Below are 24,028 nucleotides of genomic sequence, written 5' to 3'. Positions count from 1 at the left end.
GCTGTATTCAAGAGACTGTATTTCAATTACTGTGGCTGCCTGTTGGGTCAAGAATGACAATTACTGTAATTAACAAGTTGCCAGATCTGAACATGTCAGGCAGGGAGATCATTCCAAAGAACATTTAGTCTCCAAGGAAAAGAGAAAATGAATTGAGCAGTCATGCACTGTAGAGTCAACTCACGTAGATCAGTGGTTCATGCTGACAGGACTTCATTGTAGAAGAGCTAGGACAAGAAGGACTATCACTCAGAGGTTTCAGCTTACTGAATCTTTATTATTTAGCCTTAGATGCTAGTCACACAGATATTTAATTCATGTTCAGAATGATTGATATGGTTGGCTTAATGTTTTTCATTATGAGAAGAAAGATCCTTTAGCCTGAACAGCTTTTCTCTCTTTAAGTAAAAGATCCTCTGTTTTTAAATAGAAGCTTTTCAAATATGATCTGAACAAGTAAGTTGATCTGTCTGAACCAGTATCATTTACACAGCACATTTAAGGTGGCTTCCCAAGAAATTTTACAAAATGTAACTTTAAATCTAGGTGCCCTAGTGATCCAAGCAAAAAGGACATTTGGCAAATTAACAACAAAACAAGCCTGTGGTTTTTTCCATAAGATGCTTAGATTTGGGAAGCTGTTTATATTTTATTTGCTATAGGATACAGCATAACTTGGAGCAAACTGCAAACTGTTCATTCTGTGAAGAAATATAGATTAGCCAGTCGTATAGGTAGCATGTGGGCTTTAGCAGGGGTCTGGTTAATGTGACACCACTGATAAGGAACTGATCTTCTATATAAGGACAGAACTTCAGGACCTGGAAAAGAAGGGAAAATGGGCAGATAGGTTTTCTGTTATTCATGGGATGAATCTCTTACCCTGCTTATTTGGATATATCTCTAAACTTGTTTGTTTTTGTAAATTCTTGCAAGGTCACTTTTAATTATGACAACAAAGATTGGGATATAATTCATACAGACCTGGAAGCTGATTTATTATGCCCATTGAACAAAATACCTCCCATTAACATCTATCCTGCCACACTAATATTCTAATATATATCAGTATTTATTACAGATGAGCATTTGCTGTATCAGGTCTCTTAGCTATTCTTGAAGTCTATGGCATTTATATGCAAAACTGATGATGCACAAATCTGGTATGCTTCTGAAGATACAGCAGCCTCAAAACCAAAATCTGCTGTACAGTGCACTTTCTTTATTCTTTGTCTTGTCATTTCGATGCAGGTAATCATTAAAATTATTCAAGGTGAAAGTTGCAGTGAACTGTACCTAGTAGCAACCTAACTTTAGCATAAAAGCATTGCAGATTAGCATACTGTAGCAGTACAGCATCACTTTTTAAATACAGAGTCAGAGACTGTGACACTCTCTCAGGATGCCCAGGACTGTAAGACATGATATTACCTCTTTGCTTCACTAAGATAGTTTTACTGGAGCTTAAAACTCCCTGATGCTCCAGCCTGCTTGCCTTGCCAGCGAACTCCTTGAGACTGTGCCACTGTAACGCGTGCCTTGCAGGTAACATTCAGTGAACCCGAGTTTGCCAGAGTGCAGTCCCTATCACTGCACAGTCACAGAAATTATCAAGTCTGCTTCATCCAGAGAGAGAGTACATACGTCAGCCTGACAGTTTAGTTGAAGATGCACACTTCAATATACAGCACTGAGATCAAAATACCAGCCCCTCAGGCAGGAGTATCCACCGTTCTATGAATCAGAGGGTGCTGATTCCCTTGTCCCCTAAGTGATGGGTAACAAATAAGTCCCCTTTCTTCCCTTTTATAGTCCAGAAAACCATGGGTGGCCGGTGAAGCTCTGCCCGTGACCCTGCCCACACTCCACCACCGGTTTGCCCCAGGCCCAGCCTGCTGTCCACTTGTCGCGTGTGTCCCTCTGCCCCCCACTTGGCCTTGCCACTCGCTGAGATGGCGGGCCTGAGGTGGGGAGGAGAGGAGGAATGCACGTGGCAAACAATGGCGGGGGTGGGGTGGCTGAGCGGGAAGGCAGGGAGGAACTGGCAAGCAGCAATGGGGTTCGAGGAACTGGCAAGCAGCAGCAGGGGGTGCTGAGCAAGGAGTGGGGAGAAACAGGCGAGCAGTGGTAGGGATCTCCGGAGAGGAGGGGTGGAGTGCTGGAGAGGAGAAGCCAAGCAGTGGTGGGTGGAAAATGCTGAGCTTTTATGCCATGCAGGCTCCCAGGCGGCTGAGGAGATGGTATCTGCTACTCAGCTTCCCAGGTTCATAAGTAATCTCCCTGGGGAGTCCAAGGGACCTGGGAACCTGAGTAGCAGATACTGCCCCCTCAACTGCCTGGGAAACTGCATGGTGCATAAATAAGCAAAAACTTCCATCCTCCCAGCAGGGAGGGGAAAAGGTGGGGCCATCATGGCCCAGGCGTTCAGCAGCAGGGCGGTGGCTGCGCCATGGGAGGCTTAGCCTTGCCTAGCCTATTGTACCTGCCATCCATGCAGAAAACTTTTGAAATGTATTGTTTGAAAAGCAAACCCAGACAAAGTTCCCCTTTCCTGCTGCTTGTTCTTGAGGGTGCAAGCACCCAATCCTAATCTTCATCCTCTGCTCAGTGTGCTTTTTTGATTGGCTAGATCATTTTGTTTACCATAGATGCAAATGTACTTTCACTGTCCTGTCTTGTAATCAAGCCACGCTGTTTTCTTATCTGCCTGTTAACTTGATTGGTGCAGGCAGGTAAATCCACATTTCTTTGTCTAGGATAGACTTGTTTATCAGTTGCCTCCATGACATGTTTTAAGAACATATTGCCAGCATACATACATAACTTTTTATATGCAATCCGTACATACATCATGCAGTGATATTCATAACCAGCGTGTCACCAGTTTACATACAATGCCTTTCAACATTGGCTAAATATTCTGACAAGAGCATGTTGGTTGTGCCCTTTGCCAGTTGTTATAAAAGACGTTCTTAGGGTCACAGAGACCTAGCAAGAAAGCTGCTCTTTCTGTTACATTTCTGTAACCCACCAATAGAATCACCTTTTTTTAATTGATAGTGGTCAAAATATTTATTTTTTTATTTTACTGTGATTTTTTTAACCTGACCCCATCTTCTATTTTTCATCTCCTTTTTTAGAAAATAGTAGACTTAGTTTAAAATCCTTAGCATCTAAGAGAGCAACATTTTTAATATTAATAGTACAAACATCACATTTTTAAAAATGCATAAAGAAAAGGAAACAACAATGAAAAGTTTTGTGGGAAATTATTTTTAATGTCATTCAAAACAAATCTTTGCTAATTATACTTTTTAAATCAGGATCACTATATGGGACAGAGAGCAGCATATGAGAAGATAGAAATGAATATATATCACCACTATGCAAGCATGACAAAATCAATAACAAAAGGCCTACACTGCATTCTAGCATTTTTTAAAATACGGTAATAATATCTAAATAGAGAAGTTTTAAGTATTTAAAAAAAAAGCCACAAGAAATTCATCTGTTGCAAAGAAAGAAAGGGGGATTATTTGCAGAAAAGTTAGAATTCTAAAGATGATGCAAACATTATTTTTATATAATATTGTAAGAATATTGTCAAGATAAATAGAATTAGTTGTATAGATGGTGCAGTCCACACTAATCAGTACTAAATGTGGGGAATTCGTACAAATTAGAGGGATTTGTCCTGTACATTAATTGAAAACATTTAGAGGAGCAGCTGTGTGGTTTCTATGGCAACCACACCAAAACCTGGATAGCACAAACTTTCAGACATCACTCTGCAGGGAATCCAACACTTTGACAGCTTTCCTTTTATATACTGGGCAGTCAACTAAAATTTTAAGGTTTATGGCCTAATGACTTAAAAGCTTTCAGTTTTTTTCCACCTAGAGTCAGATAATGTGTATGTAAAATGTCTGTGTATAGAGACATTTATTTAGGTTAAATAAGTCTAGAAAATCCATGTGTGTAGTAGTTGCATGCAAGAAAGAATAAAAATTGAGACTGAAGACTGAACATTTGTACACAAATGAATATGCTAGTTGAGAAACATAACTATGACACAGTTCAGTGGCTCTCAACCTTTCCAGACTACTATACCCCTTTCAGGAGTCTGATTTGTCTTGCATACCCCCAAGTTTCACCTCACTTAAAAATTATATCCTTACAAAATCAGACCTAAAAATACAAAAGTGTCACAGAACACTATTACTGAAAAATTGCTTAGTTTTTCATTTTTATTGTGCAATTATAAAATAAATCAATTGGAATATAAATATTATATTTACAATTCAGTGTATAGTATATAGAGCAGTATAACCAAGTCATTGTCTGTATGAAATTTTAGTTTGTACTGACTTCACTACAGCTTTTTATGTAACCTATTGTAAAACTAGGCAGCTATCTAGATGAGTTGATGTACCCTTGGAAGACTTCTGCAAACCCCTGGTTGAGAACCACTGACAGTTTGCATCACAGAGACGTGGTGGGATAATACACATGACTGGAATATTGGTATACAGCTTGCTCAGGAAGAACACGCAGGGGAAAATGGGAGGACGTGTTGTCTTATATATTAAAACTGTATACACTTGGGCTGAGGTTGAGATGAAAATAAGAGACAGACTTGTTGAAAGTCTCTGGGTAAGGATAAAAGGGATCAAAAACAAGGGTTATGTCATGGTAGGGATCAGCTACAGTCTATCTAACCAGGAAGAAGAGATGGATGAGGCTTCTTTTAAACAACTAACAAAGTCATTCAAAGAACAGGACTTGATGGTGATGGGAAGATTCAACTACCAAGACATCTGTTGGAAAATAACACTGCAGGGCACAAATTATCCAACAAGTTCTTGGAATGTATTGGAGACCATTTTTTATTTCAGAAAGTGGAGAAGGCTACTAGTGGAGCAGCTATTCTAGATGTGATTTTGACAAATAGGAAGGAACTGGTTGAGATATGAAAGTGAAAGGCAGCTTGGATGAAAGTGATCATGAAATGATAGAAGTTATGATTCTAAGGAATGGTAGGAGGTAAAACAGCACAATAAAGATAATGGATTTCAAGAAGGCAGACTTTAGGAAACTCAGGGAATTGGTAGGTGAGATCCCCTGGGAAAAAGTCTGAGAAGAAAAACAGTTCAAGAGAATTGGCAGTTTTTCAAAGAGACATTATTAAGGGCCCCAGAGCAAACTATCCCACTTCATAGGAAAGATAGGAAGTATGGCATGAAACCACTCTGGCTTAACCAGAAGATCTTCAGTAACCTAAAACTCAAAAAAGATACAAATTACAAAGGATGATTGTAAATAAATAACACAAGTATGTAGGGACAAAATCAGAAAGGCCAAGGATGCAAAACAAGATTAAACTATGTAGAGAGATAAAGGGTAACAAGAAAACATTCTATAAATACATTAAAAGCAAGAAAAAGACAAAGGACAGGATAGGCCCATTACTCAATGAGTAGAGAAAAACAATAACAGAAAATGTGGAAATGGCAGAAGTGTTAAATTACTTTTTTGTTTCCGTTTTCACTGAAAAGCTTAATAGCGACTAGACGTCTAACATAGAGAACATCAGTGAAAATGAGGCTAAAATAGGGAAAGAACAAGTTAAAAATTACTTAGACAAGTTAGATGTCTTCAAGTCACCAGGCCTGATGAAATACATCCTAGTTCGAAAAGTCATGGAAGACGGGAGAAATTACAGAGGACTGGAAAAGGGCATTATGGTGCCAATCTATAAAAAGAGAAATAAGGACAACCCAGGGAATTACAGACCAGTCAGCTTAATTTCAGTACCTGGAAAGATAATAGAGCAAGTAATTAAGCAATCAGTTTGCAAACACCTAGAAGATAATAAAGTGATTAAGTAACAGTCAGCGTGAAATTGTCAAGAACAAATTGGGTCAAACCAACCTGATAGCTTTCTGTGACAGGGTAACAAGCCTTATGGATGGGGGGAAGTGGTAGATATGGTATATCTTGACTTTGCTAAGGCTTTTGATACTAACATGACCTTCTCAGAAGCAAACTAGGGAAATACAACCCAGATGGAGCTAATATATGGTGGGTGCATAACTGGTTGGAAAGTCATTCCCAGAAAGTAGTTATCAGTGCTTCACAGTCAAGCTGGAAGGGCATATCAAGCGAGGTCCTGCAGGGGTCAGTTCTGGGTCCGGTTCTGTTCAATATCTTCATCAGTGATTTAGATAATGGCATAGAGTACACTTATAAAGTTTGCAGATGATATCAAGCTAGGAGGGGTTGCAAGTGCTTTTGAGGATAGAATTAAAATTCAAAATGCTCTGGACAAACTGGAAAATGGTCTGAAGTAAACAGGATGAAATTCAGTAAGGACAAATGCACAGAACTCCCCTTAGGAAGGAACAATCAATTGCACACGTACAAAATGGGAAATGACTGCTTAGGAAGAAGCACTGAGGAAAGGGATCTGGGGGTCTAATGGATCACAAGCTAAAGATCCATTTACAGTGTCACACTGTTTTTAAAAAAAAAAGGGGGGGGGGAATATCGTTTTGGGATGTATTAGTAGCAGTATTGTAAGCAAGACATGAGAAGTAATTATTCCACTCTATTCAGTGCTGATAAGGCCTCAACTGGAGTATTGTGTCCGGTTCTGGGTGCCACATTTCAGGAAAGATGTGGACAAATTGGAGAAAGTCCAGAGAAGAGCAACAAAAATGATTAAAGGTCTAGAAAACATGACCTATGAGGGAAGATTGAAAACATTGGGTTTGTTTAGTTTGGAGAAGAGAAGCCTGATCGGAGACATAAGTTTTCAAGTACATAAAAGGTTGTTATAAGACGGAAGGAGAAAAATTGTTCTTGTTAACCTCTGAGGATCGGGCAAGAGAAAATGGGCTTAAATTGCAGGAAGGGAGGTTTAGTTTGGACATTAGGAAAAACTTCCTGATAGTTAGAATAAATTGCCTATGAACATGTGAAATCTCCATTATTGGAGGGTTTTAAGACCAGGTTAGACAAACACCTATGAGGGATGGTCTAGATAATGGTTGGTCCTGCCATAAGTGCAGGGGATTGGACTAGATGACCTTGCGAGGTCCCTTCCAGTCCTATGAGTCTATGATTAAACACGGTTTAATTGGTAAGGAGAATTAGCCTAGGTGCCTGTGTGGAAGATACGAATGCTAGAAGTAGAGTAGTGTATTTTAGAAGGATAATCTTTTGGGCACTGTAGAAGGAAAAGAGAATACTAATAAAATCTTTTTGGAAAGAAAACTCTTTGTATTTACAGTGCTGGACACTTGTCCCATTTTAGATATATTTGGGAGTCACAACAGATACTAAATAAAAGCTTCCAAGGGTCAAAATTTTCAAAAAGCATTGGATGAAGTTTATATATCTATTTAAATTTAAACTATGTAAATTTAAGATATTATCAGACCAGATATTTGCAGCTCCAGAAGGAAGTTTATCTGAAAATGGAATGTGATATTATATTCTGCTTGTTTGTATCATTCAACAGTATTTTTTGCTACTTTAGCTGTCATGGATATCACATGATTGCTGTCAGTTGACCCAGGCACCTCATAATTATGCGTCTGGAAGACGCCATGTAAAAGGAAACACTGCGTGATACCTGTACTTCTCTGGTTAAATAAAGAATACTAGGATGTTCTAAATAATTCTAGTTCTTTTCTATTCATTTGTACATACATTTTTTTTCTTTGTTTCTTTTCAGCTTGCTGAAAAAACTGATAGAGAATACTACACTCTGGATGACATGTTTGTTTCCAAAGCAGCGAAGGGAGAGCGGACTGGGGTAGAAGAGGAAAGACAAAGAAGAAGAGCAATCTGTGAACAGCAGCAGCTTGTTGCACGTATGGAGAAGTGCCCATATTGCTTTGATAGCCTTGCACTTCCAAAACATCTTATTATTGCAATTGGCATCAAGGTAAGAAAATAGCAGCTTGACCTGAATGTGCAAAGAAATAAAGGAAGGCAGTTTAGTGCTAGAATTTCCTGAGATTAAAAATAAAATTGCTTCATTGGCATGATTTATTGATTTGCATGTTATTTTTCTAGTCCTTTTAATTAAATACAAAGGAAACTTCCTCAAGGGTGAGATAAAAAGATATGAAGCCATCTTGAATGATGAAGTTTATCTTCTGTACTTGATCCACTTTAGATTTGCAGATGACTTTGGTATCTATGGAAAAACCTCAAGGATACGGAGACAATGATAAAAGAGCTGAATACATAGATTATATAAAGTAGATGAATATGCAGAAGACCAGGTGGGGTTCAGTGTGTGTATATATAAAGAAGAAAAAAGTTCACTTAGGATAGGAAGGAACTAGAAGCAGTTAAGGAGAAAAGTATAATTAAAAAAGACAAAACAAGGTTGAGTGGAAACCATTCAGAAGACAAAAAAGTATCATGATAACTACCTTTCAATTAAATTAACCCCTAATTTTGTTTGAAGCTGAAGAGAGCACGTGGGAGTGTAAATTGAGTCTTCTCTTTTGTCCCAGTGGGGATTCACATGTAGAGGCTAAGTTATCACTAAACTATTTCCATGGGTCTGTCCTGCCCACACTCCCTTTATTTCACAGAATTGTAGGATTAATCCTATACTCACCCATACACACCTTTGGAATCTGGCACAAATAATAATCAAATGTCAATGATTTTACATTATTTAAGGAGCTATACTTCAGCTCAAGTTTTATTCTGAGGATCTGCTTGTCTCTGTTGATATTTATAAATCGGACAAAAGCATTAAATATTTTGACCCGTTAAATCTGAAACACTTTTAATACTGTGTAGGCTTCTCTTTTTACCACTTTCCCCCCAAATTCCTCATACTTTATTTCGAATGATATTTTACTTGATTTAAAATTAATAATAAATGAAAAAAGTAAAAATACTCTTCGTTTTTATGTGAGCTTGCAACCACAGTACACTGAACAGCATGATACTGATTATATTTGGGGTACTACTTAGTAGAAACGCTGATACCACATTGTCTCAATGATACTATTAGTATTGTGTTAGCAAAGTAAATATGATATACAAAGTGCCAAGTCTAAGTCACTTAGCAGCTTTCACTCCTGTTGATGGTTTGTGGGTTGAGGTGACTCAGGGCTTTTCATGATCTGGCCCAAAAGAAGCTAAGAGGCTTAGTCACAACCTTCATCAGCTTAACTGACTCTTACAATAGCTATGCAAAAATTGCAAGAAACCTATTGTTTGTTTAATTTTAATTGGTTTAAATATGATTTTAACAAATTAACACTAAAGTGCTAGTTTCTTGCTTTAAACATTGTTAGAAAAGGACAACTGCCTTTATTAGATTACATTTTAGTAAAATCTTGTGTTCCTCAGCTTTAGCTTGATTAAAAGGTTTTTTGATGCTGGAGAGAAATGAGTATTGTGCTCGGGAATGAAAATGTTTCTTTGTGTAGGTATACCTATCCTTGCCGAACTGTCAGTCCCTTACCGAAGGTCATTGTGTGATAGCCCCTTTGCAGCACTATACTGCAGCCACTCTTCTGGATGAGGACATCTGGGAAGAAATCCAGGTCAGCAAAGCACTGCTATTTGTTACCGCTGTGAAGATAGCTCATTTTCTGGCCACTTCTTAATAATTTGGTGCAAATATTAATATATTTATCATCAGTGACTGTTGCTTCTGATCCACAGCCGTTTGGGGCTTTTGAGGTTGTCTGGGTTTTCTCTGCTTTCCATTCCAAGATTTGCGCTGGTGTTAGCTGTGGACAGAACTATCTCACTTCAGGAACCCCCCCTGTGTCTGGAGTTCCATCCTTACTAAGTACATCAGAGTTCTCTAGCTGTCCCTCAAGAGAAAGCGTAAGGGATAACATTTTCAAAAGCAACAAAGTGACTTAAGTTATTAAGTCTCATTGAAAGTTAGAGAGACTTAAGTCATTCTGAAAATTTTACTCCTGGTCCTTCTGTTTTCGTTAATCAGTTTGATCTTTTTATCCACTCTCTTTCATATGATACTTGGGTTATTTTTACTTTACTCTTCTTTTGGCTTCTATTTTATTGTTCATTGGGCTCAGTTTTACATTAGTTTCCCTTTTAAATCTTTGAATAACACACATTGGGTACAAGGATGAGCTGTGCACACATCTTTAAAAAACCTGCCCCATGAGATTTCATATTACCAGTTTTTGTGACCAAAATATGTTATGTTAATGATATATTAATAAGTGCCTGGTGAAAATATATATAATGGGTGTGCCAGCTGTTCGGATTCTAATCTTCACTGTTGGCTTTTATGGATAAATTAGGCATTAATTTTGTCAAAATATATTTATAATTCATAAAGTTTGTATTGCTTTTTGTATTAATGTTTTCTGTCTGTAATATGTACTGGAATATATTCTTTTATGGACAGGTGATATGTTATATTCGGAACCGGTTATAGAGATGATTTTAGTTTTTTACTCACGTAAAAAAAATCTGGTAATCATTTATGCAGAAGGGATTGTTTATGAAATAGACCTTTTGTAGAATTTTCCACTATTCATCTAAGTCATTAAAAACAGCTTTTTTTATTTCAGTAAAACATTCCTTTTGTTGGTATTCTAAGTTTGTAGGTAAAGTAAATTGTTAAAAATGAATATTGGAACCCTGTATTTTAGGAATACTTTCAGCTATTGACATCAAATTTATAATGTCATGTAAGTACCATTAAGAGCTGGATGGCCAAGTGGGTCACCATTTTTCCAATCCTGGTAATAGGATTTTAGATTCAGTGTGTTTCTCATTATCTTATTCCTATGATGTAGCTTGTAGCCCTAATATCTGATATACTCTTTCTTCAAAATGTTATACATTTTTACAGTCCTGATGACTAAAAAACTTTCTGGATAGGATTCAAGGACATCTGGCTAGAGAATGTGGGAAAGAGCAAGACTTCAGAAGAGAGTGACTGAACTAGTCATTTCTTCCCTCTGACTACAATGGTCAAAAGTGCTTAAAAAAAAAAAAAAGAAAATATCATGATTGCCCTTCAGAGAAATAAATGTTCTGGTGTCTGTACTCTTGCTTTTTTTCATATCCGAGCTCTTTGAAACCAAGGGTCAAAGCAGATATGCCTAAATGTAGAGAGATTTTATGATATGTAATTAAGTAGCTCAAAGGCCATCCATTAAGAAATAGGCATAGAAAACAGTCCTGGAACTGTAAAGTGCAACTTGTCTTGTAGGAGATTTGCTTCTATTCAAGGCAACTTTCATTCAATGGCATGGGTGTCCTGTAAAACAAACATCCCGTACCTAAATGACAGGTAGAATTTTAAGGTCCAAGAACTGAAGGACAAAAGACTGTGAGGAAAAAAGTGAGCTGTTGGAGTGTGATAGCTGTATTTTTCATCTGTTTTTTAACATAGTAGCAAATCATCTAATGAAAGATCACTGGAAATAGACACAGCAGAGATGGTTGTTATTTAATATGTACTGTTTGTATTGTCATAGTACCCAAATGTCCTAATAAGAATGGGAACCTATTATGGTAAGTGCAGTACAAAACACACAGGCTTCTTGCTCCAAAAACCTTAAAATGAAATTTGAAAAAAAGGTGCTGCAAGTAGCAAATCAGAGACAGACAAGAGGCAGCGGGACAAGAGTAACAGTAAAAAAACGCACACACGCACACTTACATTAATAGATTCCAAGCACAGAAGATACCACAGTGATCATTTAGTCTGACCTCCTGCATAATACAGGCCATAAAACTTCTCCAAAATAATTCCTAGAGCATATATCTTTTAAAAAAAAAAAAAAATCCTATTTTGATTTAAAAATTGTCAGTGATGAAGATGCACTACAACGCTTGGTAAATTGTTCCTGTGGTTGACTACTCTCACCCTTCAAAATGTGTGCCTTACTTCCAGTCTGAATTTGTCTATCTTTAACTTTCCGTTATTCAGTCGTGTTCTACATTTCTACTTTACGAGGTGCTAGAGGTAGTCACTGTGTCCACCCCTGGATCTTCCCACCTGCTGAACACACTGGTCTTGCTTAACAAATAATAATGGAACTCAAAGCTGTCAGTACCCTATCACCTGCATCCAAGTTACTAGATTATACAGAGTATTCTGGATGTGAATTAACTGACTGTGCAAACAACCCTGTAAGAGAAGTAGAAAGGTATTCTGGGGGATATGTGATACTGCAGAAAATTAGTCCTTGACATGTAGAATTGTCTAATTTGTGTATGCAATCACAGTAATTGCACATTCAGATTAGGAATGCAATTACATGTGATACATTAGAGGGAGGTGAATGTCAGATCTGCTATACCTTAGTGAGTATGAACAAAAAAATAATAGTTCATTAAAAAAAAAATTGCATATTGTCAAAGAAAAAATAGTTTGAGAATGGAATTGGACAAAGTTGACATAATTCAGCCAGAGTGTCATCCATTAAATTAGACTCTTGCCAAACGGAGTGAAAGGAAAGAAATCCTGCTGCATGCAATATAAATTCCTTGAAAGATTAAATCTCATATAGGAAGTAAAATCAATGTAGCAAAAGAAAAAATAGAGCAACAGTTATAGAATACGCTTAAAAAAATCAATCTAATGACTGGATAGGGAATTACAGGAAGTGGACGTAGGTAAAAAGTGCATGGGTGTTAAATACTATATAACAAAGTAACTCAGCTAACAAAAACTATTACTGCACACACCCCCTATAGTGTATGCTGCAGTGTAATAACTAAATAAAAGTTTGTGTATTTTCAGGGAATAGTGACAAGTGAGCAATCAAAGATAGGAAAATAAGAGATTTTCTTTCTTTGGTCTACAGACCTACATCTGGGAAAGCACTGAAGCAGTGTGAAAATAACATTTGTAATGAGTATAAAAAGGTCAGAGGCTCTTAAACTTGGCAGTTTGTCAGATCTAGATAACTTACATATTTTTTTTAAAAAAAACAGCGTAATTGACTAGGAGATGGGAAATGGAGAAGCTTTATTAAACATTTTCACATGTTCAGAAGAAAGTTCATGAGGGCACAAAATGGTCAAAAAAATCGCCCTTTATTGGAAGAAAAAAAATAAAGACATTTAGTTTGATATCAGCTATGGAAGGAATGTGATTTCTTTCATGCCAATAGTTATGGAATAATCCTGCTATTGGAAATAGGGTATATGCTGAGAAATTGAATGGTTTAGGAATGACCTCTGCAGCAGCTGGTGAACATATCTTGATTAAAGATAAATGAGAAGAGAAAATGTATGTATCACCAATCCTCAAAGATTAATGAGAGAGAATAAATGGATATTATATATTTTAGATTTGTAGGGCTTTTCTATATGGGGAAGTTAGTGCATGCTAAGGGTGTGAATTTACAGCACACTAACTACTCTGTACTAACTCTCTATGTGGACGCTGTGCACTAAAAGTGTTTTTCTGCACTTTAGCTTAATACACTGTAAAGTGACTAAGCTAAACTGCCTGAGGGCACTCCTAGTGTGCAATATTTGTGTCCACATGGGGAGTTAATCACAGAATAGCTAGTGCACTTTAAATTCCCACCCTTTCTTAGTGTATGCTAACTGCCACATGTAATCAAGCCCTGAGAAAAAAATTGTTTTCAGTGTTTGTCAAGCCTTTTCATTGTCTGGAGCATATTTTAGTATAACTGTCCCTCCTGTTTGTGATTCTGTGGGCCACCACATTTCTCATTTATTATCAAAGAACATACCTGTGACAACTACAGTGATCACTTGCATGGAAAAGTTAACTTAGGAAAGTATTCAGTGTATTTAGTTGTCTTTTTAATTCAGTTTAGCTGTTAGAAATGAGGAGCAGTAACTAATATCATGTAACCATCCAGCTCTTCATGTATCACTAGCAAGTAGGTAGTGGACCATTTCTGGTCCATTGTGTTGAAGGGGTATTGGCTTGAGAAGGTTAAGATGCTTTAGAATTCTTGGTTTACAGTTAATTGTGCTTTGGAGTTTGTGTAAAGTTATGCTGGTCTTCTTCCATTGTCAGTGATCTTCAGAAAACCTTTTAACACTTCTTTAAACACACAAAGAAGCAGGAAAACTCTTTCAGTCATTTAAGTTAAATAAAACTGTGCATGTTTTATACCTTTATTCTGGCTTTAAAAGTTTTCAAAAGTAAAATTCCTTTCTTGACAGCTCTTTTTATGGTTTTCAGGGTCTTTATTGGGGAATAGTCAATTTTAGGTATTAGCGCTTCAGCAGCTGTTGCTGAAGTCTGATTCCATTTCTTTTTAAGACAAACTCACAAGGAGGAACAAAAGAAGGGGAAAAGATAAGAAAATGCAGCTTCTGTCTTTAATGCTGGCCATTTAACTTCTGGAAGAACTCAAGACAAAATGTAAAATACACTTGTCTTGCCACAATAGGTCCACAGATTGCATATGTGTTACAGCAGAGAAAACAAAGGTTACCTATAAATATAACCTTTTCATGCTACCAAGAGATTACCAATCGAGTCATGTAGTAGTTAGAATTCTTGTTGGAAACCCTGCTATTTTATTTTTTGCCTTAACACTAGGATGATTACAATGAAAGCAAGTGTGTCAAGTTTGCAGATGCTATTGAATTGGGAAGAATAGGTTGTTCAGCATACGTCCCTCAAGCCATAAGCATTTGGTCTGTTATAAAGGTATCTTCAGTTCACTGAGTGGGCTATCCAGAATAACTCCAAAAAGCAAAAGGGAGAGCATTTGTTATACATAAAAGTGATGTACAACACTAGGGATGAGCAATATTTTTTCAAGTGACCCACTGGAGTGACTTTTATAGTATTTGCAGCTATTTGTTTTTCATCAGCATCCATACAAGAGATTTTGTTGCATTGCAAGCTGTAGCCCAGTGGAGGAACCCTCCAGATGCTCACTGGCCTGGGGCTGAGTGAGAGTAGTCATCTTAATCCTCCCAATCCCCAAACACACACACAGTTTAGGCTCAGTAATTCTGGCCCTGCATAGCAGTATTCTTCCACCTGCAGCTCACAGAAAGTGCAGAGACAGATTTAAAAGTGTGCAATTCCCCCCACCAAACCTGGCTGTCCTTACTCTGGCAAAACTCCCATGGAAATAAAATTATAAGCAGGTTTTAAATCTGCTTCTGAATCCTACACCTGATAGGATCAGTGTCCTAACATTAAAAAGTGCAGAGCTGACTGGATATGTATTGTACCTCTATAGTTGTTATGTATTATACTGCCTGGTTTTGGGGGGCAATAGTTAGAAAATACTGCATCTGTGACTATAATTTAGTGATGGGTAAACATCAAAGGGATTGGTCTGGATAAGAACCCTAAAGGTTTGGATTCTTAAGCCAGATCTCATCTAAACTATCCAGTCCCATTTGAAAATTTTGTCTGGAAATACGAGAGTGACTCAAATTCTTGTACTTCCTTTTTATGGATGGGACAAAAATACCAGGAGAATAGCCTTTCTTGCTGGTTAGATGCCTCTGATCTCATTGAGAACTACAGGCTGTAGAATTGTGCACAAACAAGGGAGAAAAAGTTAAACTTTTAAAATATATTAAAGGGGGGGACACTTAAAGATGATACAGAAATCTTTCTTTATCCCAACCAGTGTGGTCATGTCTCATTGTAAATTGTGGAATTGTAATTCAAGTAACAATGATGGAGAGGGTTAAAATGTTTAGGATAATATAAGAATTAAACCCAGAGAAGCTTTGGAATTCGATCCAACTCCTGTTAAATTCAATGCAAAGATTCCTATTGACTATAATAAGAGTAATATCAGACCCATACTTCACAGCTGACCAAATTTTTCTGACCCAAAGCAATATTTTACACTGCTGTTGTTCAGAAGAAAAAATAAAAATAAAATAAATTGGCTAGGCACTTTGATTATATTTTAAATATTTATAAATGGTTTATTGATGTTCATAGTTCTCTGCAAAGCACATCTTTTGGCTAATTTTATAATCACTGGATTGTTTTTCTTGTGATGACCTTCTTATTTACTTTATCACATGTCCAGTCCTTTGAATCATTCTGGCTGTTCATTCCTGGGGTTAGTTTCTCCACAGCACCGAGCAATGTTGTTCTTAGTGAGAGATTCAAGCTTTTAGATCCTGAGTTTGGAGAGCTTTAAACATTGCTACTTATAATCTTTTTCTTTTACAGATGTTCAGGAAGGTCTTGGTAAAGATGTTTGAAGCTAAAGAATTGGATTGTGTCTTCCTAGAGACAAATATGAGTATAAAGAAACGATATCATATGGTATATGAATGCATTCCTCTCCCAAAAGAACTGGGGGATATGGCTCCCATCTACTTTAAGGTATTTAAAAAGTATTTACTCTTCAGACAGCTGAATGGCTTTCTCATATTCCTTTTATTTCTGATTTCTTGAGTACAGCTTTTGAAAAACATGTCTTTTTTTGCCTATCAAGATATAAGCCTTGGTGTTAGAATCGGTGGGTCCTATTAACCTCACTTCATGAATGATAGCAGGGTTTGAACCTCTTTAGAGAGGTGAACCCATGGAAGAGCTGTTCTTCTCTGTGCAGGGTTCTAGTATTTGACAGTCTTAGATTCCTTATGACCAAGAATCTGAATTCCTTTCAAGGCTATAAAGGTTTGTGATATCATTAATTCCTGCAGTAGAAACTCAAAACTCAGAACTTGGGTCTTAGCAGGTAAGCAAAAGAGGAAATGATTTTCAAATATATTAACGTGGGAATTTATAACATTTAGATGGATCTATATATTCTAGTTGGACCAAATGCCCTTTGTTCACACCCAGACTGAGAAAGTGGATTTCGCACTAGAGAGGTCATCTAGGCAGGTGTGGATGGAACACGACCTCCTCACTTCACACTGCAGAGCTGCTCTATGGCTGCTGCTGCTGCAGCTCAGAGGCTGACTTACCCTCCACACTGCTTGTGGGTATGTCTACACTGCAGAGTGAAGTCGATTTATTTTAGATCAACTTTCACCCGCCGAATTTTAGAAGTCGGAGGAGCATGATCACACCACACTCATTGTGTCAGGAAATTGCGTCCCCACCCGTGCTTGGGTCGACAAGCAAAGCAGTGCACCGTGGATAGCCATCCCACAGTGCAACTAGGCACAGAGGCTTTTGGGAAAGTCGTCGTCCTCCCATGATGCAATGTACTCCCCTCCACTCCCTTCTTGCCCCAGTCCAAAACAAACAGACGAACTCCTTTTCGCGCCATTTTTTCAAACCCTTCAGTCTGCTGCGCACATGCCATTGCCTGAGAGGAATGGAGCCCGCTCAGCTCTGCACTATTATTGTGAGCATCACAAACACCTCATGACTTATTCTGCAGTGTTTTCAGGGGCGAGACAGGAGCCACACCGCTGAAAATTGCGATGTTACAGAGGCCACCTTGCTACAAGCCATAGAATGAAACCATTCGCATTTGCTGCAGGCTGTCACGCACCATCTGCAGTCAGTGGAGCGCCGCTTCTGGTCCCGGGAAACAAGCAGTGACTGGTGGGATCACATCGTTATGAAGGTGTGGGATGATGAGCAGTGGTTGCAGAACTTTCTTGTGCAAAAGGCCACTTTCTTTGAACTTTGCGGAGAGCTCTCCCCAGCCCTGAAACGCATGAATACTCGCTTGAAACCAGCTCTGACAGTGGAGGAGAGAGTGGCCATCGCTCTGTAGAAGCTAGCAACACCAGACTGCTGCCTGTCAGTTGGGAATCAATTCAGAGTCAGTAAATCCACTGTGGGAGCAGCTATGATTCAAGTGTTCCGGGCCATTAATAGACTTCTGCTAAGAAGGGTAGTGACTTTGGGAAACGTGGAAGACCTAGTGTGGAAGACTCTTCCGCAGTGGGGTTCCCAAACGGTGGCGGGTCGATAGATGGCATGCACATCCCTAGTTTAGCCCCGGACCATTTTGCCACAGAGTACATAAACCGAAAGGGATACTTCTCAATGGTGTTGCAGGCCCTTATGGATCACAGGGGATGTTTCACCAATATCAGTGTGGGGTCGTCTGGAAAGGTGCATGACGTGCATGTTTAAGAACTTGGGTCTGTTAAAAAAAGATGCAAGCAGGCACTTTCTTCCCTGACCATAAAATAAATATTGGTGATGTTCAAATGCCAGTTGTGATCCTGGATGAGCCTACCTACCCTTTGTTCCCCTGGCTAATGAAGCCCTACACTAGGCACCTGGACAGCGAGACGGAGCGTTTTAATAATAGGCTCAGCAAGTGCAGAATGGTGGTGGAATATGCATTTGGCGTTTAAAAGCGCACTGGTGAAGTTTGCTCACTAAGTTAGACCTCAGTGAGAAAAACATCCCAATAGTTAACTCTGCCTGCTGTGTGCTCCGTAATGTCTGTGAGACAAAGGGGGAAAAGTTCCCATTGGGTTGGGTTGTGAAGGCAGATAGATAGGCTGGCCGCAAATGTTGAGAAGCCAGATGCCACTGCGACACTGAGAGCCAATCATGGAGTGCTGCGCCTCAGGGAAGCATTGAAAAACCGCTTTTGCAATGAGATGCAACAGTAATGTGCGTTGCTCTGTGCTGTGCTTTCACTTCACATCCCCTACCTGTCCCCCACCAAGCCAGTTCCCCCTCTTTCCCTCACCCACCGTTCCAGTCCCTCCCTCCTTCCCCCTCCCTTTATTCCCTTGTTATCAGTAAACAAACAGTAATGAAATGTAAAACAGTATGTTTTCCCTCACAACCTGCCCCCACCCCTCCAATCCATTCCCACCCCAACTTCCCCCTCCCCTTATTCCCTTTTTATCAATAAATAAATAAAGAGCAATGAATTGGAAAGCAGTACTTTCTATATTGGTGATCCTTCACATAGGGGGGACATGGAATAGAATGGAATTTTCCGCATGCATTTAGTGGGGCCAGGGGACAGAGCCCATTTTGGCTGTGCACACAGGAATGAATCACACATCCCCATTCCATAAAGGGACCGTCATCTCTTTCAGCTCGCCTCAACTGGCAAGGAGTGCAGCACATACTGCACCCTGCTCAACCTCTTTCTAGACCACTTTGGGGTGGGGACTAGGAAAGACTGCATTATCTCAGAGTTTTTCAAGGGCTGCAGAGTGAGTCTCTCTTGCCGCTGAGCTTCCTGAAGCTCAACCAGACACCTCAAAATGTCTGACTGATCCTACATTATACGCAGCATCTCTTCGTGTGTTGAAATCCTCCACGCTCTTAGCTCTGTGTCAGCAGTCGCAAAGGTGCTCATTAACTCATTAGACATATCATCCCGAGTTTTTTTTTTTCCTGCTTTCCTATCTGCGATAGGTGCTCTGCAGGATGTTCCGACAGGTTAATGATCCCCGAGAGTCAATAATGAGTCGATTAATGACTAAATGAATTGTATTATAAAACAACAGGAATAATATAGATTTTTAACCATTTCTAGACTAATACAATAAAATATGAAACAGACAATTACTATACAATACAAACTGAATTTGAACTGACAGTTAACTGCAAGACACAGAATGATTTTAAACAGACCGTTAACTGCCAGGTACAAACTAATGTTAAAAAGACAACAAACAGTTAACTGCAAGTTACAGACTGATAGGGAGAAATGTAAAACAGACAGGTGCAGAACACAGACTGATACGGAGGAAGGAATGTAAAGCTGCAACACAGACTGGTAGTTAACTCCTTACCATCCAGGCGAGAAGGACACACAGCATGATAAACGTAAAAACTCGAACTCAGCCGGCTAACAGACGATTCGCGCTCGTGGGGGAGGGGGAGACACAGGAGCGGGAGAGTCCGGACCAGGTGATCAGGCTGGTACTTCAGGAAGGCTCTCAGCAGGGGCTTGGGTAAGACCCCTTTTTATGGGCTTCGTGCCAGCACCAGATTGACCGGGGGACACGTGCAATAGGTTTCATTTCCTAGTTGATGTTAAGTTTCGTTTCCCATATAATGGTCAGTTAAGTTTCGTTTCCCATATATGACGTGGGAGATGAAGGCACAGCTGATCGCATAGGCATACTCTAATAAGGTCAGGTCGTGGGTTGACTGTTAGCACTGAATGGGTGGTGGGGGCGAGGGGTGGTCATGGCAAAATTGGTGCAGCGACACAGGAGTATGAGATGATGGAGTGTTGAAAGCCACGTTGTCCACTGTGAGGGAAGCAAAGCACAAGGTTCCCATTGCTTTTCATCCATGGGAAGAGTTAACAATGTTACAATGTAAAAATAGTCCCTGAACATTCCCAAGGGAAGGCAATAACCGTATTCTGTTATTTGATATTGCAGGGGTCAGAGTGCCATTCTAGCCATGGTAAGCAAGGGGCGAGTGCATCCGTGTTAGTGAAATCCCCGGGGCCCATGCTGCACAGATCCATGCTCCCTAGAGCAGCATGGATGTGGTGCTCCCAATTGATCAGGCTTTTAACAGGCGGAAGAAGGGGTGAGGGGTGATTATGAGTTAACTGTCTCTGGAGTAAAAAAAAAATGGGAACCCATTTGCAGATGCCCAGGGGCCATAGCAACAATGTCCTGCTTTGGGACTTGTAGTGTGCTGAACCAAGAAACCATCCCCAGTTGTGCAATAACACACACTTTAAAAAATTTCCTTGGTCGCCTACTGTAAATGTGTGCCATCTTCCCTAGGTAACCATGAGTGATATCAGCCTGCTGAGGGTCACAGAGGTGGAAAGGGAGGATTTCCTGCAAGCATCTGGCTACAGGCCCTGGCCCTTATGCTGCTATGCTGTGTTCCTCTGTGATGCCTGCACAATTAATAACAGAGTGGCAGGGGAAAGTGTCCTATCGTGGTGGAAGAATTAAGGCTGCCTTCCCAAGAAACTTTCTGCAGAGGATTGCAGAGTACCTGCACGAAAGCTTCCTGGAGATATGCATGGAGGATTCTCAGAGCATTCCTGTGCACATAAATAATCTTTTCCAGGGTGAACCCAGTGCTTAAGCACACCAAGTTCAAGGAAGCACAGCCACACTGCCACACACACTTTTTTTCCGCTGGTACAAGATTCTGGATGGGATATAACCAAAGACATGCAATTTGCCGTATATACTCACCAGATGTGCCTTCCCTGGCATCACGGTCAGTCATGGTTTCCTGCATCTGGTTCGGCTTCTCCCTGTGTTGCAAACAGCGCCTGGCTTTCATGGAGAAGGGATACCTCACTCGCCTGCCCCACATTCTCCTTCTCATCCACGGACTCGTCCTCATTCATCCTTGCCTCGGATTCCCCCAAAGTATCAATGCTTTGCGGTGGTACAGTGATGTGATCTCTGCCGAGAATTGCATGGAGCTCCTCTTAAAAGCGCCATGTTTTGGGCGAGGAGCCAGAATGGCTGTTAGCTTCCCTATTTTTCTATTACACCTGCCTCAGTTTTTTTATCTTAACGCGGCACTGCTGCACGTCCCTGTTGTGCCCCTTCTCCAACATGCCGCAAGATATCTTCTCGTAGGTTTCCAAATTTCTTTTGCTGGCTCAGGGCTGAGCCAGAACAGACTCTTCGCCCCACAGACTGATGAGATCTAAGACCTCAGGTTGGCTCCAGGTTGGAGCACATTTGGGGCATGCCGTCGCCATGATCAGCTGTGCTGGCAAGCTCTCTTCATGCTGACCAAATAGGAAATGGGAATTCAAAATTTCCAAGGGCTTGCAGGGAGAAGCTATTTCCTGTTTACATGGCCGCAGTGCAGCAGAGTGTGAATGTGCAGAGTGGTCAGAACAAACCATTACGGGATACCTCTTGGAGGCCAATGACGTCGATTTACATTGCGCTCTGCCTACACTGACGCTCATTCGACCCACTGAATTCCACTTCAGCACTACGCTACTTGCAGAGGTGGTTTTATTAAGTCTAATTTTACCATGATTTAGGTCGGTAGAACTGACATGCCAGTGGAGACGCATACTTTAGGGGGTTGACGTAAGTGGCGTTACATCGACCTCCATTGTCAGCATAGACCAGGCCTGTGTCTCAGCTCTGTGGGGAGCAATGGGCAGTGAATGTGCATAGAAGCAGCTCCAGTGCCTGTCTGCTCTCTTCTTCCCCCCTACCAGATGGGGTAGTCCCCATGGGCTCCTCAAATTCTCTCTCTCCACAGTAAGGAACAGCGTATGGGGCCCTCTGTTCATGCAGACATGGATAGTGACTTTCCTCTTGAGGTTTTTTTAGTTTCCCTGGAATGAAATCACATTTTACTTTGTTTCCAACAACATAAAACAGTTGATCTGACGTGTGCAGACACAGTAACTTACTTTTAGCACATGTGAAATTTTCCACCTGATTGGTTTAATTAAATATCAAACTAGATGCTAGTGAATCTTTCTTTTTCTTTAAATTCTAAAAGGAAGATACTGTATAAGATCTAATAGAGAGCTATTTTAATGTGATTCACTTTCTTTCCAGTGTGTCCACTATTAAAATACATGGCAACTGACATTTAAAATGTAGGTGCAGTAGATTCCATTTCCATATGATGAGGGCAGACACTTAGATAGCATTATAAGTCTTTGAATGCCAGTAGCCTTCTGTGTTGGATTCTACTGCAGAAAAGAGCAGTAACATTTAATGAATTCATAAGTGGCTTTTAGTGAGCATGGTAATAGGAATATGTGACTTTTTTTATTCTCTATTAAATTGAAAATTCTTGTTAAAGATTATTTGTTAGACAAAAGTTAGGTTGCGGTTATAAAACTAAAAAAGTAAAAGAAACAGAATTAAATGAGCATCTGAACATTACACACTATTTCTATAAAATATTTACATTCTGAAAAAGTGCAAAAATATTATAAAAAATAAAGCTACTTCCTTAGAGAAATTATTGGTATTCACATTGCATACTATTCCTTATAATTCACTTTATTGCATTAAAAAGTTACACTTCTGTGCTTTGCTGTGTGAGGGTCTGTTTTCACATTTAGATACAATGCTTTTACAGAAAGCTATACTGGAATCTGATGAAGAGTGGTCCATGAACAAGAAGTTGATTGAGCTTTCTTCAAAAGATATCAGGAAGTCTGTAAGTACTGAAGCACATTTAACATGAAATTTTTGTATGTAAGATCAGTCAACCTCTAAATCTTTGTGTATCTCAGAAAGAGAGAGAGAACAATTAGGTGGGAGGGCCAAGTCTGATGGAATAAACACAGATGATGAAGACATGATGAGTATTAGGGGGCCTGATCCAACTCCCATTTAAATCAGTGAAAAGATTCCCATTGATTCCAGTAGGAGTTGGATTGGACTCCAAGTGCTCACTGAGATCAAATGTATGCTGACTGTACGCAATTCCCAGCACCATATCCTTGTAACTAATTTAAAAAATTGAGGGGGGAACCTATGGGATGTTGGTTACTAGTCTAGAAAAAGTGTGGTATAATTTTTGTGTGCCCTGACTATGGACCACTATCATGTTAAAGTACATACTGTGGAGATTTCGATATGAATATAAAACTTATTTTTAAAAGGAGAGAAAAGTATTGTATCTATCTTACAGCCTTATGCTGAAACAAATCTTCATATAGACTAGTTATTAAAAGAATAACACCAGGTTTTTTATGTTTAAAAACTGGCCTACCTTGACAGCGGTCTCCTATTGAAGATACCTTTTAGAAATCAATTAACTGAGTATGGGCTGCACCAGGCAATTTTGACATGCGCACACACACACATTATATATGATGCTAGAAACACACATAATCTATTGTGCTACTATATATAGTTTCCGCAGCAGCAATCAGTTTGTGCAGGGGAAAATAAGATGGAATCTGAAGATGAGAACTTCAGTATAAGAGTACTTTTGAGGCAGGTTAGTTTTTAGACTAACAACCTTGAAGGTGTCTGTATAAAAGAGGAAAGTGTATCTATGCATGAAATGTTACACTGTTGAGTAATTTTAATATTTTCATTTGTCAGCTCACTTGAGCCTGCTTACATCTTTCCAGAGCTCTCTGTACCCATTCTTAGTTTCATAAGTATTCTGTCTGCTTCATTAGTTACCTTGTCTGTTCCTGACAAA

General features: G+C 39.4%; 1 protein-coding gene across 2 annotated transcripts in view; it reads left to right on the top strand.

The window, feature by feature from the left end:
* Positions 1-24,028, top strand: part of CWF19L2 (CWF19 like cell cycle control factor 2) — a 176,970-nt gene that overhangs the window by 136,917 nt on the left and 16,025 nt on the right. The window contains exons 13-16 of one of the 2 annotated variants that reach the window (XM_067562792.1): positions 7,739-7,951; positions 9,465-9,581; positions 16,178-16,333; positions 22,949-23,029. In XM_067562792.1, coding sequence (XP_067418893.1) covers positions 7,739-7,951; positions 9,465-9,581; positions 16,178-16,333; positions 22,949-23,029 — 567 coding nt within the window. Of the gene's footprint in view, positions 1-7,738; positions 7,952-9,464; positions 9,582-10,873; positions 10,961-16,177; positions 16,334-22,948; positions 23,030-24,028 lie in introns of those variants that run through there. The other variant, XM_067562793.1, reaches the window with a different exon arrangement.

Source organism: Emydura macquarii, unplaced genomic scaffold (genome assembly GCF_026122565.2).
Source record: "Emydura macquarii macquarii isolate MOO-44397 ecotype Brisbane River unplaced genomic scaffold, CSIRO-AGI_Emac_v2 contig_2473, whole genome shotgun sequence".
NCBI classification, from domain to species: Eukaryota; Metazoa; Chordata; order Testudines; family Chelidae; genus Emydura; species Emydura macquarii.
The sequence above is the reverse complement of the archived record's forward strand: the minus strand, read 5'-3'. Positions and strand labels throughout refer to the sequence as shown.